Consider the following 13889-nt stretch of genomic DNA (forward strand, 5'->3'; position numbering starts at 1 on the left):
TCAATATGAATTTATTGGTTTGTCTTGAGTCAGGATGTTTAGCGCATGACGCAGCATTCTTTTCTCCTCCGCCCTGCTGCCGACCGCCATCTCCATACACGGGGTCTGCACTTCACTCAGCAACAGTTCATCTTCCTGTGCATAAAAAGAAATAAGAATTTAGGACCAGACGTGGCGACCGTTATAATTTGGTTTCGCCCAGAGGGGTTTCTTACTTATAAACCCATGGGCCATGTGCTTCCAGTCTAGAACAAAAGTATTCTCCATTACGGGCTAGACGTTCTTGCTCTGAAAGATTTTCACTGTTTTTTCGTTGCTCGATATGGTCGGATTTATCTTCGGACATTGGACTAGGCTTATTCGTGCCTTGTCTCTAGCCATGGTTCACCGTACCATAACAGTTGCGGTGAGGTTTGCTTAACAATTGTCTGAGGAATTATGCCGTCTCGATACTGGAATGACCAGCAAATATAGAAGTGGAGCTAACAATCTAGCGGGAAATTGCCGATAACAAATAATGACTCAAACAAAAGAGAAGGACATAAAAGAAAAACACGAGACAGCTAAATGTAGAATAGAGCGTTGTTTGAGCGATGATCTAACCTCAATTGTGGTTTCATAAGATTTCAATCGCCTCTCCAGTACAGTTCGTGCTGCTTGCAGTGCTCGTAGTTCTTCGGTAGAGAGCGCTGCGTTTCTGAAAGGCATCATATAATTATAACGTGCGATCTGAAATCTGAACAGTGTAGGAAAACACAGGAGCGCACGTGTTAGTGTTTAATCGAAAACAAAATAAATGGTAAACGAAAGATGGAAAAACTCTAGTCTAGATCTAACTCAGTGAAGTCTGGTAACTTGAATACGTAAAACATATATGTGACAACGAAGGAAGGATGGTGGAATCGTCCTTTCGAAGGAAAGTAGCTAGGGAAGCATGAATGTCGAATGGTTGACTAGTTAGTTATGTGCTGATGATGGAGGTTAGTGCATATATTATGTCTTTTCCATTGAAGATTATTGCACAATGATAACAAGTTATAATTATCAAGCTTGATATGATGCAAAAAGCGTCTGTCTTCGATTGGCACACCATAGTTTCCCATACTACTGGTAATCAATGTTTAATTGATGAAATGGTACAAAAGTTGCTTTACTTTCCTCAAGCTTTGGTTTCATTAAGAACGTTCGTTGTACTCAATAGAAATTTAATGACCGACTGAAATGCTCAGCCTATACAATACCATATTATAACGTATAAAATCATATAACAAGGAAGGTCATAGTCAAATTGCATCGTCAGGTCGACGCTTTGTTCTTGGCAATTGACAAACATCGTGACTCACAATTGAATTAATATTACCAAAAGAATTTACCTTCTTACAAAAGTCACAATCATTGTTTCGCAAACAGTTTGATTGAAAAGAAGATTTGGAAGGCATGGCTTTATCTGTTGTGGTAATTTGCGTTTATCTTTTATATGAACAAAGTAGGGAGTGCCAATCAAAGGTATACTTTACTCACTGGCATAACTCTAAAAGTGAGTTGGACTTTGGAAACATAGAAGGGACGCTGGAAAACAGACAACATTGTAGACCAAGTTATTACAGGGTTAGTGGAGACTGTGTAACAACACACTAATGTAGTGTAACAACACACCAATGAAGTGATACAACAACACAATAATGTAGTGATGCAACACACTGATGTAGTGATACAACAATATACTAATGTCAATACTGTAGTGATACAACAACACACTAATGTAGTGATACAACACACTAGTGAACTGAAGCAACAACCGTCACACTAATGTGTATATATGTAGCGAAACAACACACTGATGTGGTGTAAGTATACTTAGCATGTGGTAGCTGACTGGCGCCTTACATTCTGTTGCAGGGCCAAAGAGACATATGAAACACTGCAAAATAGGCACCGGGGCTAACGTCTGTTTGGAAATAGTGCTATGTATTTATTCATATGTATATATATTTATCATACGTTGGTAAGTTTGTATGCTATAGTTGGTAAGAGAAATAGGGAATATCGTCATAGAGTGATCATAATCATATCTGAACTAACAATATAGATAACTTGCTTTAAAAGGTTCTGAAAAAATGACCTGTTTTTGTCGATGCCATTGCTTGCTAGGACCTGCAGTACCGACATCACCTGCCAGGAGATCCCATTCCAGGTGCAAGTTTGATTGCTGCAAAAAAATGATAATCGTATATCGTGTAGCTTTGCGCTACTGTTTGTCTGCAATTTCTGAAAACATACGTTATTTCATGAATTTACTGCCAATGACGTAAACGGGATCAACGATATGCTGTCAAACATTATACGCATACCAGTATGGCTATACATACGTTATATGACAATAAACTTATCGAATTCATCAAAAACCATGCATGCAACAACACCAATGTCAAACTGCTTTTCATAACTACATGAAACGTTGTAATTGTACCTGAGTAATCCACTATCAAACAGGAGGTCAACTTTGTTCTTGCGCTCGTCGTCGCTGATTTGTGGCAGACACTCGAACAATTCACCTGTGTGAAAAAATGCCATTCAGTAGATTGAAAAAGATGTCATGAGGCCAGAAACACTTTGGCTTAATCGTCTTGACACTACATGGATGCTGACTCCATGTGTAAGAAAGGTAAAAACTTTAGATTGTATCCTTCATGAAGTACTGTAAATGCAGAAATGTTCGGGATGGTTTTATGTTCGCGGTCATCGTGGCGACGCGTTTCACCGCGAACTTCAAACCACAGCGAACTTTTTTGCCCAATACTGTAGCAGTATGTGACCATTGAGCCGCCGCCAACTTAAAACCACCGCAAACACTCCATTTTCGCCTTAGCGCTAAATAAAAACCACGCGAACTTAAATGCATTTACAGTACTAAATAACTACTTTGACGTAATTTACGATGCAATGCAGTGAGTATATCACGAAAAGACATATCATACTCAAGTTTATCTTTATGAAGTCTTTGGGATTTTTCGGAACGTAAAATCCAAACTTCAGCATCAACTCCGTGTTCTCCTCAAATCCGTAAGAGATGAAAACTTGGTCGTATTTCCTGTACGGCTCCAGAACGCGCACCTCATAGCAGCTGGTGTTCACGTTATACCCGAACCTTGCCTGGAGATATGGACAAAACAATACTGTAAATGAATCATGGAACAGTGGTACGGTGTAGATATAAGAGAACGTCGCCAGAACGTAAGCTTTTAAGGTCGTTTTCGTGTATTTACGGTCAATATCTCGCATATAGGTTCATTTAGTTGTGTCCAAAGACATATCTTATGCAACGGCTGTTACTCCGATGTAACGTGACCAAAGAGACCAAAAGAGATTCGGCAGTAATAGGTTTAGATAGCAGGCTAATTGCATGCCGTATACGCATTACGTTCTGAATACTAGTACGTGCTACATATAAGAGGCATAAGTTATGGAGAGAGGTTCTCGAAGATGTTGCGAAATAGACTTGACAAAGGCCCGACGGTAGTGCAGTATGAAAAGAAAAGAAATACTGTAGTGCAGAAACTGTAAACATAGATCAAAACAAATGTGTATATAGAATACAACACGGGGTATTCCGTATCACCAGAGGTACCAGCCCGACCGCGGGTCGGATCGCCCGACGGCCGTAGGCCGGAGGGCGATCCGACCCGCGGGGGGGGCTGGGACCGAGGGTGATGCGGAATACAACGTGTTGTATCTTATTTATGTCATACCTTGGTCATACCCACCCGAGAAAACACACATTTCAATGCGGAATGCGCCAGAAGTTGAGGGAGTTTTGTGTCCTCGAACACAAAACTGCAACAACATTGATTCTTATCTCCGAATCCGGTATTCGAATTTCCGACGGCGGCGCAACCGGCACGCTCGAAATGCATTCGAAATATTCTACCCCGTGTTGTATTCTATATTTATCATTCAATGATATGAGCTTACACATTTGTTTTGATAATCATTCACACAAAAGAGACACACATACGCACGCTCGCTTACCGCCATATGTTATTCCTTTTCGCTCCTTCCCTTCATATCTATTCCTGTTACTTTGCCTCCCCTCCTGTTTCCCCTTACATCTATATGATTTGTTGTATATTCGGAGTCTTACCTTTGCAGATGGAGAATGGTTGATCAGGTCTAACATCGACACCAGCGTTGATGTTTGCGGCTCCTTGTTGGACAGGTAGGGACTCTTACAATCCTCCTGGTACAGCGTCCTCGTTTTCAGAACAGACCACGCCCACCTGAACGCATCGAACGTGAACTTGGAGTCCAACTCGGGCAGAGAAGACGCGACAAACGGTTCAAGGTCATTGTAGGCGTGGAGCAACTCTTTCTTAAGGTCTCTCGCTTTGTCTTGGAGAGATGGACTTAAGGCATCGAGCTCTGTTTCCGTGAAATACACGGGAGTGGTGAAAGTGTTAGGTAGTGATCTGATGTAAGGATGCCAGAACGAGGCTGTTCCTTTGTTTTTCTCCAACAGGAGGAACAATGAGAGTACCTGTGCACAGGTGAAACGACTCGTAATGGACCACCTGCAGAACAAAGAAAACAGTCTCAGAAATTTCTCACTCGTGTATTTATCCTATCCAGTAGAGGTAAGGATTTAAAGTACTCAACTGGCTTTATTTATAGAAGTGCACGTGATAGTTTGTTCATTGAAAGATGATGTTAAATATACAACAGTTTTCCAGTATTACGATATATACCAACAACGGAAAGACAACAAGGTGTTGAATAAATAATGAAAAAAACAAGGAATGCTTACTTTTTCAGCTCAATGCCCAGCCTGGAGGACAGAACGGTTCGACACGATATCAGAATTTTCCTTGGTACAGCGATGATGACTTCTCCCGCCTCAATAACGTAAACATTAATGTGAGTACAAGCAACACAAACAAATTACTTCTTCAAGTTCATGTTGTAAATGGGAAATGGCGTTGCTCAGAATGTGTTATTAAATATAAAGGGAATACGTACAGGACGGTGTTAAAATTGTATTGTTTGACTTAATTAACACAAAATGATTTACCACTAGTTACATGGACATTACAAGAAATCTTACCTTTATACTTCTCGCAGCCATCACTCCCCTCCCCGTACCTGTAAGGTGTACGGATGGTTTCTATAGACATCGCGATGCTGTACACGTACAGTTTTATAAACAATGTACGTTGGGAGGAATGTTTGATAAAGGTCATCTCCGCTTCTTTATAATACTTTCTAGAAGCAGCAACTCTTCCAACAGTACATTCCTTGGTGTAAAAATTATGGACTACATGTACTTACGTACAGTAGTAATATCAGTTGTGCAATATGTGGTGACAAAAAACAACTAAAAAAAAGTGCTACTCACCAGGAAAGATGGCTGGTTTAAGAGGACATCCCTTAAAGTCGTTGGCTTTCATAAATTGTTGTAGGTTGATCAATTCCATGTCTTTGCCCTGGCACACTAGATATAAACAGTTGCAACTGAGTTTAGTCATGGTGTTTGCCATTGGAAATTAGGAGAGATTGACCGACATAACATGCCAGCCATAGATTTACGGACGTATTTTTAATGATCATTGAACAGTTGGTTATACAAAGTACCTATTATCTTAAGTATCACCATCGCCCGTTGAAGTGGCACTTGGTTAATTGAGTGTGGACCATACAATGCATAGCATTATTCTAATACAGACGGAGCAAAGTTCTTGGATCAAAATGCATGGATATCTCACCTGGCCGCCTGTCCCGCTCACGCGTTTTCTTTTTCCTCTTCCTCCAAGTTCGACCTCTTTTCTTGGAAGCCATATTTGCCCCCGTTATCTTCTTACTCGTGGGTCTTGGTACGTTTTGTTATCCTAAGGATAGAGAGGAATAAATTTAGAATAGTTAGCCTTCATTTCCTCACATTTCACTATGTTTTGCTTGGATCATTCAAGAGTATCGGCCATTCCATTCGACCATGATATCAAAAGCATGTCAATATGATCATGACATACTGCAGTAATAGTTAGTTTCGCTGCATGGCGCACTTACACGGTATGTACCATACTAGTCTTCCGAGTATTGCCATACATACCAACAGCTTCAGTTGATGTAATGCGATAAAAGACAAATAAAAAGAGCGTATCAACAAATCTACTGAAATGTAATTTCTCAAACACATAAAAGCAGAAAACACAATGTATATTCCAATGCACTGTTTTAGAGGCAAACTTTCGCACGTACAAATTGGCTTCCAAATATTGTGTGTGCTATCCATCTAAAAATAGGTTGTGGTGTGACCTTTAAAGCCGCACTTCTATATTTGACCCAGGTTTTATACGTACAGACGATTTGCCATTCATAGAAGCCTGTATGCTCTTAAAACATGTCAGATATTGGTCTAGTGGCGTACTAACCTTTTTGACGTTAGAAGGCGAGAAGTTACGGTGTTTATTTTCCCAGTGTTCTGACTCTGACTGACCGCTATACGCGGGAATTCCGACCGTTAACTGGCCTGTGTGAAGTTCCTCTGTTGTGGTGTTGCGTTACGACGTCGGACTATTTCACCGAAAAGGGGGTGACAAATTCTAAAATCTTTCTACACTTTTTCATCTCAACTATCTTTAGGTTTTAACTGCTTCCATGCACATTTTTCTGGGGCTAAAAACATGAAATTTTAGCTCCATCATTTTTGTGTTTTCCTAATAGTACATTCAGAAGAAGACTACCAAAAAGTCCCCCTTTTTCCTGAGATGCTTTGGATAGGCCTCTCTACTTCTAATTTGTTCCCTGTCTTAATAATCTTAACTTTGTATGAACAATTTCACAATATTTTCACACTACAGTAAGGTTTAATTTCAATGATGCAGCAAAACGATTGATTTTTTTGTTTGTACAAAAGCGCAGACCTATAACTTTAACTACTTTTATACAGCAGTTTAACACAATATTCAGCTTTTTTGCTTGGTTAGTTAATCATTTCGCAAGTTGGCACTAGAACTCTTTTGCTCTTACAAAAAGTACAAAAGTAAACATATATGTATACTGTTAATGCAAAACATGTGTTACAAATATATATATAACATTCAATTTGCTAGACAGCTAACATTATTTCACTACAGTACATGGACATACAATAATACTTGCATTTGTTACTGCAATACACTGTGATTCTTCTTTGGCAAACAAGTTTAAAAATATATAACACAACAAGATTCAGTAAACAGACTGACAAAAATATGATTTGGCAGGAATTATGAAAGTCTAGAATCGTTAATATATAACTTTTCCTTTCTACTAATTTTACGTTTGTTAAAACATTCAAGGAGTACTGGCATATTGTCTCTTAATTCATACATGGATCAATATGTATAAGTGTAACATATTTCAGACAAAATAATTCTGAATGGCTTTATAGTAAGCACCAATATGGCTCTGGGTAGTGACACTGCATTTGGGTAATAAAACAGCACCTTAAAAATGTTAGTGTCTGAGTACAGAACCAACAGATCATTTACTAGTACTTTTGTCTTTTCATAGAAAAACGTAACATAAAATGCAAACATGTAGCACAAAAGGCATACACATCTGTTAACAATATTTCCTATATAAAAACAACTGGTTATTACAAATGACCACTATCCATTTCTTCATTGTTAACATTAATGCAACACAAGTTAGATGTCATGATATCATAAGCAACCAAAGATCACTTTTTAAAACATGTTGCAACTTACATCATCTTAAGCACTAAGTTTTGCTACTTGCTGTGGTTAGCGTACCTCTAATGTACAACAATGGCAAGAATTCACAATAGCACTAATAATGGTACAGTGTGACCAAGTCCACAATACTGGGAGCATCTACCCATCAATGATGTATTTAAGACTGTACTTTTTATACAGTTACAGTTTGGCTTTGAGATTCTCTACTTCTAAAAGACATGTTTCATGTCTTGAAGAACACCTTTATATCTAAGGCCAATATTCCACTAGCTTTGGCTACGTCCATCAATGTTGTGACTAATATATTAATGATATGGAGACTTTGTCTTCGCTTAAAACATTCGGAATTTCCTTGTCAGTTGGGATTTTCCCGTCGGATCTGGAATGTAGTATCGTTCCCACGCGTCCATGTGCTGCGAGGTCCGCCCCCAAGGTTTGAAGCGCCCGTTCCAATGGAGGAGTTTCGCCTCCATGATGAACTGTCTGGAGTACCTTGTTCCTGCTGTCCAACCTGCAAGGGTGTAATATTGGTCAAGAAATCTCTTCAATCAAACAAGCAATCTGATTGGTTAAAGTAAATAATCTAATAATCTTTCATTACCAACACTAAGACAGTACACAGTCCTATTCAAACCATAAGAAAAAAATTCAAAAGTCCGCTATGGTTTTTAAAGAAAGGTATATTTGCTTGATAAAAAAACACAGTATGCCTTTCTATGTGTTAGAAATTTTCTAGTACAGTCAGTGACTGTACTAGAAAATTTCTAACACATAGAAAGGCATATGGCCTGAATACTGGGTAGACAAACAAAAGGTTTAAAACCCTTGTCTGTCTAATTGATTAATTCAAATAATTTGTTTTCGAAGGAAGAAGTTATTTTTAACACTCTCTGAGTCTGACACACAATTTCAAAATTCTGAGACATAAAAGAGTATAAAAATGTTTATAAAGACAGTACAGTCTGTTCAATTTATCATTTCAAATAACAATATTTATCATTGGTGGAAGAAGTTATTTTCTACAGTTTCTCAGATACACAATTCCAAAATTCTGAGATATGAAAAGGTTTAAAACTGTTTCTATTTATTAAAGGACAGTACAGTCTGTCCATTTATCATTTTAAATAACATCGAAGTTATTTTCTACAGTTTCTCAGATACACAATTCCACAGTTTTGGAACATAAAATGGTATCAAAATGTTTCTAAGGACAGTACAAACCTAGATGTCTGATGTGCCACATGGGGTCTATTTTGGAGTACTGGCCGTAGAACACAATCATCATGGGGGGCTGAGAACCCCCACCACCCTGCTGGGCTCCATACACATTCTCCCTGGGAAGGAGAATCAGCCGACAGTGAATAACCTGCTATCATCAGTGCAAGAATCAGTAGTTTTGAATGACCTGCTATCCTCAGTTTGACATGACTATCATTATCATCATTTTCCCTTGAAAGGAGAATCAGCAGACTGTGAATAATCTGCTATCATCATTACAAGAATCAACATGTTTGGAATTACGTGCTATCCTCAGTTTAACATGACTGTCATTATAATCATTCTCCCTGGTAAGGAGAATCAGCAGACAGTGAATGACCTGCTATCATCATTATAACATATAATATAAGAATCAACATGTTTGGAATGACCTGCTATCCTCACTTTAACATGACTATCATTATCATCATTTGTCTTATAAAGCTAAAGCAGTCAACATTTCTTTTGCTAGAAGCTTGCGACATAACAAAATTTGACAAACCAAGCAGATTGTATTTTTCTTACTAGCCTGAGCATGTAAATAAATGGTGCATTTCTTGATAATATGTAATTTACTGCCATGATACTATTCTTAATCTACTACAAAATGGTCCTTTAATTTGCATAATCTGCTCATATAAAATTTAAAAAAATTCTTACTCAGTATTGAGTGCTGTCCAAAACTCCAGCTTGGTGGTGATTTTCTGGTTCTTCCACTCTGTCATGTTGGCCACGAAAACTCCCGTGTTGAAGGAACAAGTCCCTGGCTTCATCCCAAGTTTCTTCACATTCTCATTCCCAAAGTTGATATAGTTGGCATAAGTGTTCTGTTGGAAAGAAAATACTGTAAATGCATTTAAGTTCACATGGTTTTTACTTCGCGCTAAGGGGAGAATGGAGTGTTCGCAGTGGTTTTAAGTTTGCAGCAGCGCTATAGTAACATACTACTACAGTATTCAACAAAAATGTTCACGTTGGTTTTAAGTTCTCAGTGAAATGGTCACCGTGAAAACCGCGAACATTTCTGCATTTACTCTAAGACTGATTTAAAAGTTTGACAAGCCAATCAGTGCTAAAAAGACAGAAAAAATTTGAGAAACAAAACTCAATACTGCAATATCTATGACAACTTAAACACATGTAAGTAAGAAGATGCTGATTGGAGGGAGATGAGAATTGACATGATGTCGAGAAAGGGAATGTACTAGTAATAAAATTCTTCTGACTACCTTCTCTTCAATGGTCCAAATAGAATAATATTAAAAACATACCATGAAGAGGCCGAATCTGTTGGACACAGTGTTACAGTCTTCCGAGAAGGCCATGACTAAAGTTTCATCAATCTTGGTGTTGTACAGCTGAGTGATGTCACCTGGACAAGTGGGAAAGTAAAAAATCAATTGTAAAAAATCATTCACTCTTGTTAGGGCGCAAAAATTCATATATATTTCCTCAGTTTGTCAATTTCCTCAGGAAAGTAGCAAAGATTGATGAAGGAAACTACACAAGACATTACTGACCTTGAACTATGACGTCATCATCCAAATAGAGGACCTTTCCATTAAAGTCAGGAGGCAGTAGCTTTGGAAGGTAAAATCTGGCATAGTTGAGCTGTAGAGGGATAGAATCATAGAACATTGAATAGAAATAGATGAAGAGTACAGCATTGGTGTTGCTTCAAGATAAGACTCTAACACTAGACAAGTAAATGCTTTGTTATCAAAGTGCAATCAAGATATAGTAATATATTCTCAAATACTAATGGCTGGTTTTTACAGTGCAGTTTTAGACTGCGTTGAAAAGGACATTAAGGTGTGCGGCCTTGCCAGCATGGACCCGCTAGATAGAACCGCTTGCAAGCGCGGTGTGAAGACTAGCCGACTGCTGCCCACCCGTGTGTCAGGGACCCCAGCAGCAGTATAATCAAATACTGGATACTACTACATGTACTTCTCTACTATTGTTGACTTTATTTGGCATTTAGTAAGATAAGCAGGCCTTACAGGACTAGCGAGCTCCTGTCTCCCTCCTCTCACGTTGATCTTCCCCTTCACCCAGTCCTCGTTAAACACGATAATCTCATGGTTGATGCTGTGAAGTCTCGTCTTCAGAATCCACTGTCTGTGAAAAATGAGAAGATTTTTCAGTGAGAGACATCTTGAAACAAATCTTTTCTGCACTTAAACAACTCTCCTTTTATCACTCCACGCATTTTTACTTTAATTTTCAAAATTTTAATCTTTATTAAATTGCAACAAGGCAATACTAGACATCCCAGCAGCAATAGCTGATATCGGGCATCTAACACGTAGCGAGTACAAAAACAATGTTGTAATATTCCGCATGTATACAAACATAAGTTCCTAACGTACACAATAATGATAAAATATTTAAGAGGTTCGAGAGGTCAGAGGTCTTGACTTACAGTAACAGAGGAGTTTAGATCTGAAGTAGTTTGACATGGTAAGTTGACTCCATGCATGACGTCAAAAAGGATAACAAAACCTGTTGTACCATAATGTGCCTTCTAATTTCTATATCTCTATATTCTATATCTGTATCTAGTGAGTTATGTTCTGTGTTATATTTCATCTGACCCTCACCTCTTCCCTCATGACCTCAATGAAAAGCGGTCTGTATGCCGATTTTAGCTTCTCATGAATAAACAAAGGTTCCATCCAGCAAACGAATAAACTTTCTGACACTCTTACTTACTCTAGATGGTCTTTAGTGTCCTTGTCTGTGATGAGGTAGAATTTGACAGGAGATTTGGAGTTGGTGGCAATACTGTTGATGGCTGCTATGGCTCCCATCAGCCGACCTTCATCGGTACTGATCACCACGGGGATGGTGTCAGCGGTGGGATCAAACCCCTCAGGGGGCTTCAGCTCTCCCGCATTCCTGCCTGAAATACAACAAGTTGGACCTCAAATAAACCATCCCTTTAGCCTGAGTACCATCCTCCGTAGTGACCACTGGCTAAAATAAAATCGCTTCCGTGGTTAGTAATTAATTTTTCTTTAGCTATGGGGTCACTACGTAGGATGGTATTCAGCCAATTCAGGCCACCATTCCTTGGTTCCAACAAGAAATAGTCATGCCTTGACTAAAGGACCAAAGTTATCAACCAAGGATTGCTGTGTTCAAAAGCCATCAAATACATCCTCACTAGATAGCTTTAAACAATGCCTGCCTGCAGTCAGATGTGCAAAGGTTAGGTGTGACAGGTCGTTAAGGGTAATATACTACATGTAGTAACCAGCTGCTACCGTGCCTTGTGCCAGCCTGCGAAGCTGGTGTGTTATGCCGGGTAAATCGGGTGCATAGATACAGATACATCCAAGTCAGATATCTATCTAATTATGCATATGTAACTTATGTTATGATGAAATTATTCTAGAAGAAATCACGCTCTTTGAAATTCATATCATGGCTGGGTTTACACACAGTGTCCTGTTTTCCGAGTCAACTCGAAAACGTGTGTAAACCCAGACATGTATATAAGGCCATACTTCCTGTAGCCCATTCTGATGCATACTTAGTATGCTCACCTGGCACAAGTTGTAGTTTTATCTGGTGATGTTACGACCCCCTTGTAGATCATAAAGAAAACAACAGACTACATTGTGTATAAGATATTCCAGAGGGGATGTTGTTTTGTGGAATGATTTCTGTACTCACTATCAAAGACAAGCTTAGGTGCCTGCATGAGTTTCTTGCGGCTGGGTTTGTGGAAGGCCAGCAGCAGACCGATGGCCCCAGCAAACACCAGGAACAAGAAAACTGCAAAATGAAAAGGAATTAGACATCAAATTTAAAATCAACTTACAATCTCTGCTTAACATAATTCAATTATATTACTTTTTTTATTAGGCAGAGATTGCAAGTTATAAAAAAATGCACATGAAAATATAAAAATAACTACCGGTACCTCCATACAACGAGCAACAGAAAGGAGACTTCATTCAATTGTACTTAGTTCACTAGTGTCAAAAAAAGTATTCAGGCACCTTTTAGAGGCATAAGTATTGTCTTATTTCATAATTCGTTTATTTGTGAACAAAATACCAAAACAACCTTTTTACTGGACACAATATCTCTTGTTTGGAGACAATGGTCAGATCTAACCATAATTTTGGACTAAATGATCTTGAAAAGAAGAGCTCAGCTAGCAGCTTCTTTTCGAATTGCAGCCTGCGTATACGTATGTGAATCAGAAAGCTTTTCACGTGCTGTCTAGTTATGATAATGACATTTGCAATACATACTCTTCCTGGGAGAGATCGCCATGGCCGCCAGGATAGGCATGATGCCGTCTTCCGCTTTCCCACAGCTTCAGACAAATAATTTATGTCCGAGCTCCTTCAAATCTCTTCACGATAAGATTAAGATAAATCCAACAGCAGCATCCAGACACAGCCTCCGACTCTGAACACAGTTGGATAGCAGATGTAGTCAGTGCCACGTATACATTGTGTCTAGTGGATGTAGACCCGAAACGGTCCCGTTCTAACTGTTTTAACGTGCATCAAAACATGACAAATGCATTTAAACTAATCAGTAAGGTGTTACTGTTTACTAAGGCTAATGAAAAACAACAGGGGTCGCGCCACGTAGCGGGCCTCGTCTGTTATCAATCATGCCTTTATTTTGGTCCCTCCGTTGGTTCTAAGACGATCAGGGGAGTAAGACATTTTATCAAGTCTACTTCTCCAAAATTAAAGGCTCAAGTGAAGTCATTATTGAATGGATACTATGTGGTATTGTCTACTTTACAAGATGGAAAAATAAATTGCATGATATACTTTTGTGAATGGTATAAATTTAGAATTTGAATACTCACATTCCCACTAAAATCTGTGCTCTGGTCCAGGCGCTGGCGAAAAGGTTATAGGTTATAAG

At 38.8% G+C, this 13889-nt stretch overlaps 2 protein-coding genes and 1 long non-coding RNA gene across 4 annotated transcripts; all 3 read right to left on the reverse strand.

The window, feature by feature from the left end:
• LOC136442956 (SET domain-containing protein 4-like) lies at positions 1-4953 on the reverse strand. The gene is made up of 8 exons (XM_066439998.1): positions 4940-4953; positions 4142-4568; positions 2979-3153; positions 2471-2555; positions 2123-2209; positions 1522-1569; positions 604-697; positions 1-135 (listed from the first exon to the last, which is right to left on the reverse strand). Exons 1-8 carry the CDS (start codon positions 4951-4953, stop codon positions 1-3), a joined length of 1065 nt encoding a protein of 354 aa, XP_066296095.1.
• Positions 4954-5097: 144 nt separating this feature from the next.
• Positions 5098-5875, reverse strand: LOC136443087 (uncharacterized). The gene is made up of 3 exons (XR_010757075.1): positions 5757-5875; positions 5390-5485; positions 5098-5136 (listed from the first exon to the last, which is right to left on the reverse strand). It is a non-coding gene; the product is annotated as an uncharacterized lncRNA (long non-coding RNA).
• Positions 5876-6837: 962 nt separating this feature from the next.
• Positions 6838-13874, reverse strand: LOC136443373 (glycosyltransferase 8 domain-containing protein 2-like). 2 transcript variants are annotated; one of them, XM_066440596.1, is made up of 10 exons: positions 13831-13874; positions 13256-13415; positions 12669-12770; positions 11703-11892; positions 10991-11108; positions 10508-10598; positions 10259-10359; positions 9648-9814; positions 8952-9064; positions 6838-8241 (listed from the first exon to the last, which is right to left on the reverse strand). In XM_066440596.1, exons 2-10 carry the CDS (start codon positions 13293-13295, stop codon positions 8063-8065), a joined length of 1101 nt encoding a protein of 366 aa, XP_066296693.1. In that variant the 5' UTR covers positions 13296-13415; positions 13831-13874; the 3' UTR covers positions 6838-8062. The 2 variants fall into 2 exon arrangements, with proteins under 2 accessions (XP_066296693.1, XP_066296692.1); XM_066440595.1 differs by lacking the exon at positions 13831-13874 and having other exon boundaries at positions 13256-13638.
• Between the last annotated feature and the right edge of the window lie 15 nt (positions 13875-13889).

Source organism: Branchiostoma lanceolatum, chromosome 10 (genome assembly GCF_035083965.1).
Source record: "Branchiostoma lanceolatum isolate klBraLanc5 chromosome 10, klBraLanc5.hap2, whole genome shotgun sequence".
In the NCBI taxonomy this organism is placed as follows: domain Eukaryota; kingdom Metazoa; phylum Chordata; class Leptocardii; order Amphioxiformes; family Branchiostomatidae; genus Branchiostoma; species Branchiostoma lanceolatum.

Coding starts and splice junctions, on each gene's coding strand:
- LOC136442956 (XM_066439998.1), bottom strand. Junction 2,556..2,978: donor CTTCATAAAGATAAACTTGA/GTATGATATGTC, acceptor TTTTTCACACAG/GTGAATTGTTCGAGTGTCTG. Junction 698..1,521: donor TCACTTTTAGAGTTATGCCA/GTGAGTAAAGTA, acceptor GATGCCTTTCAG/AAACGCAGCGCTCTCTACCG.
- LOC136443373 (XM_066440596.1), bottom strand. CDS start 13,295: ATGCCTATCCTGGCGGCCATGGCGATCTCTCCCAGGAAGA. Junction 10,360..10,507: donor TGATGACGTCATAGTTCAAG/GTCAGTAATGTC, acceptor CCACTTGTCCAG/GTGACATCACTCAGCTGTAC. Junction 9,065..9,647: donor TGGACAGCACTCAATACTGA/GTAAGAATTTTT, acceptor TCTCCTTCCCAG/GGAGAATGTGTATGGAGCCC.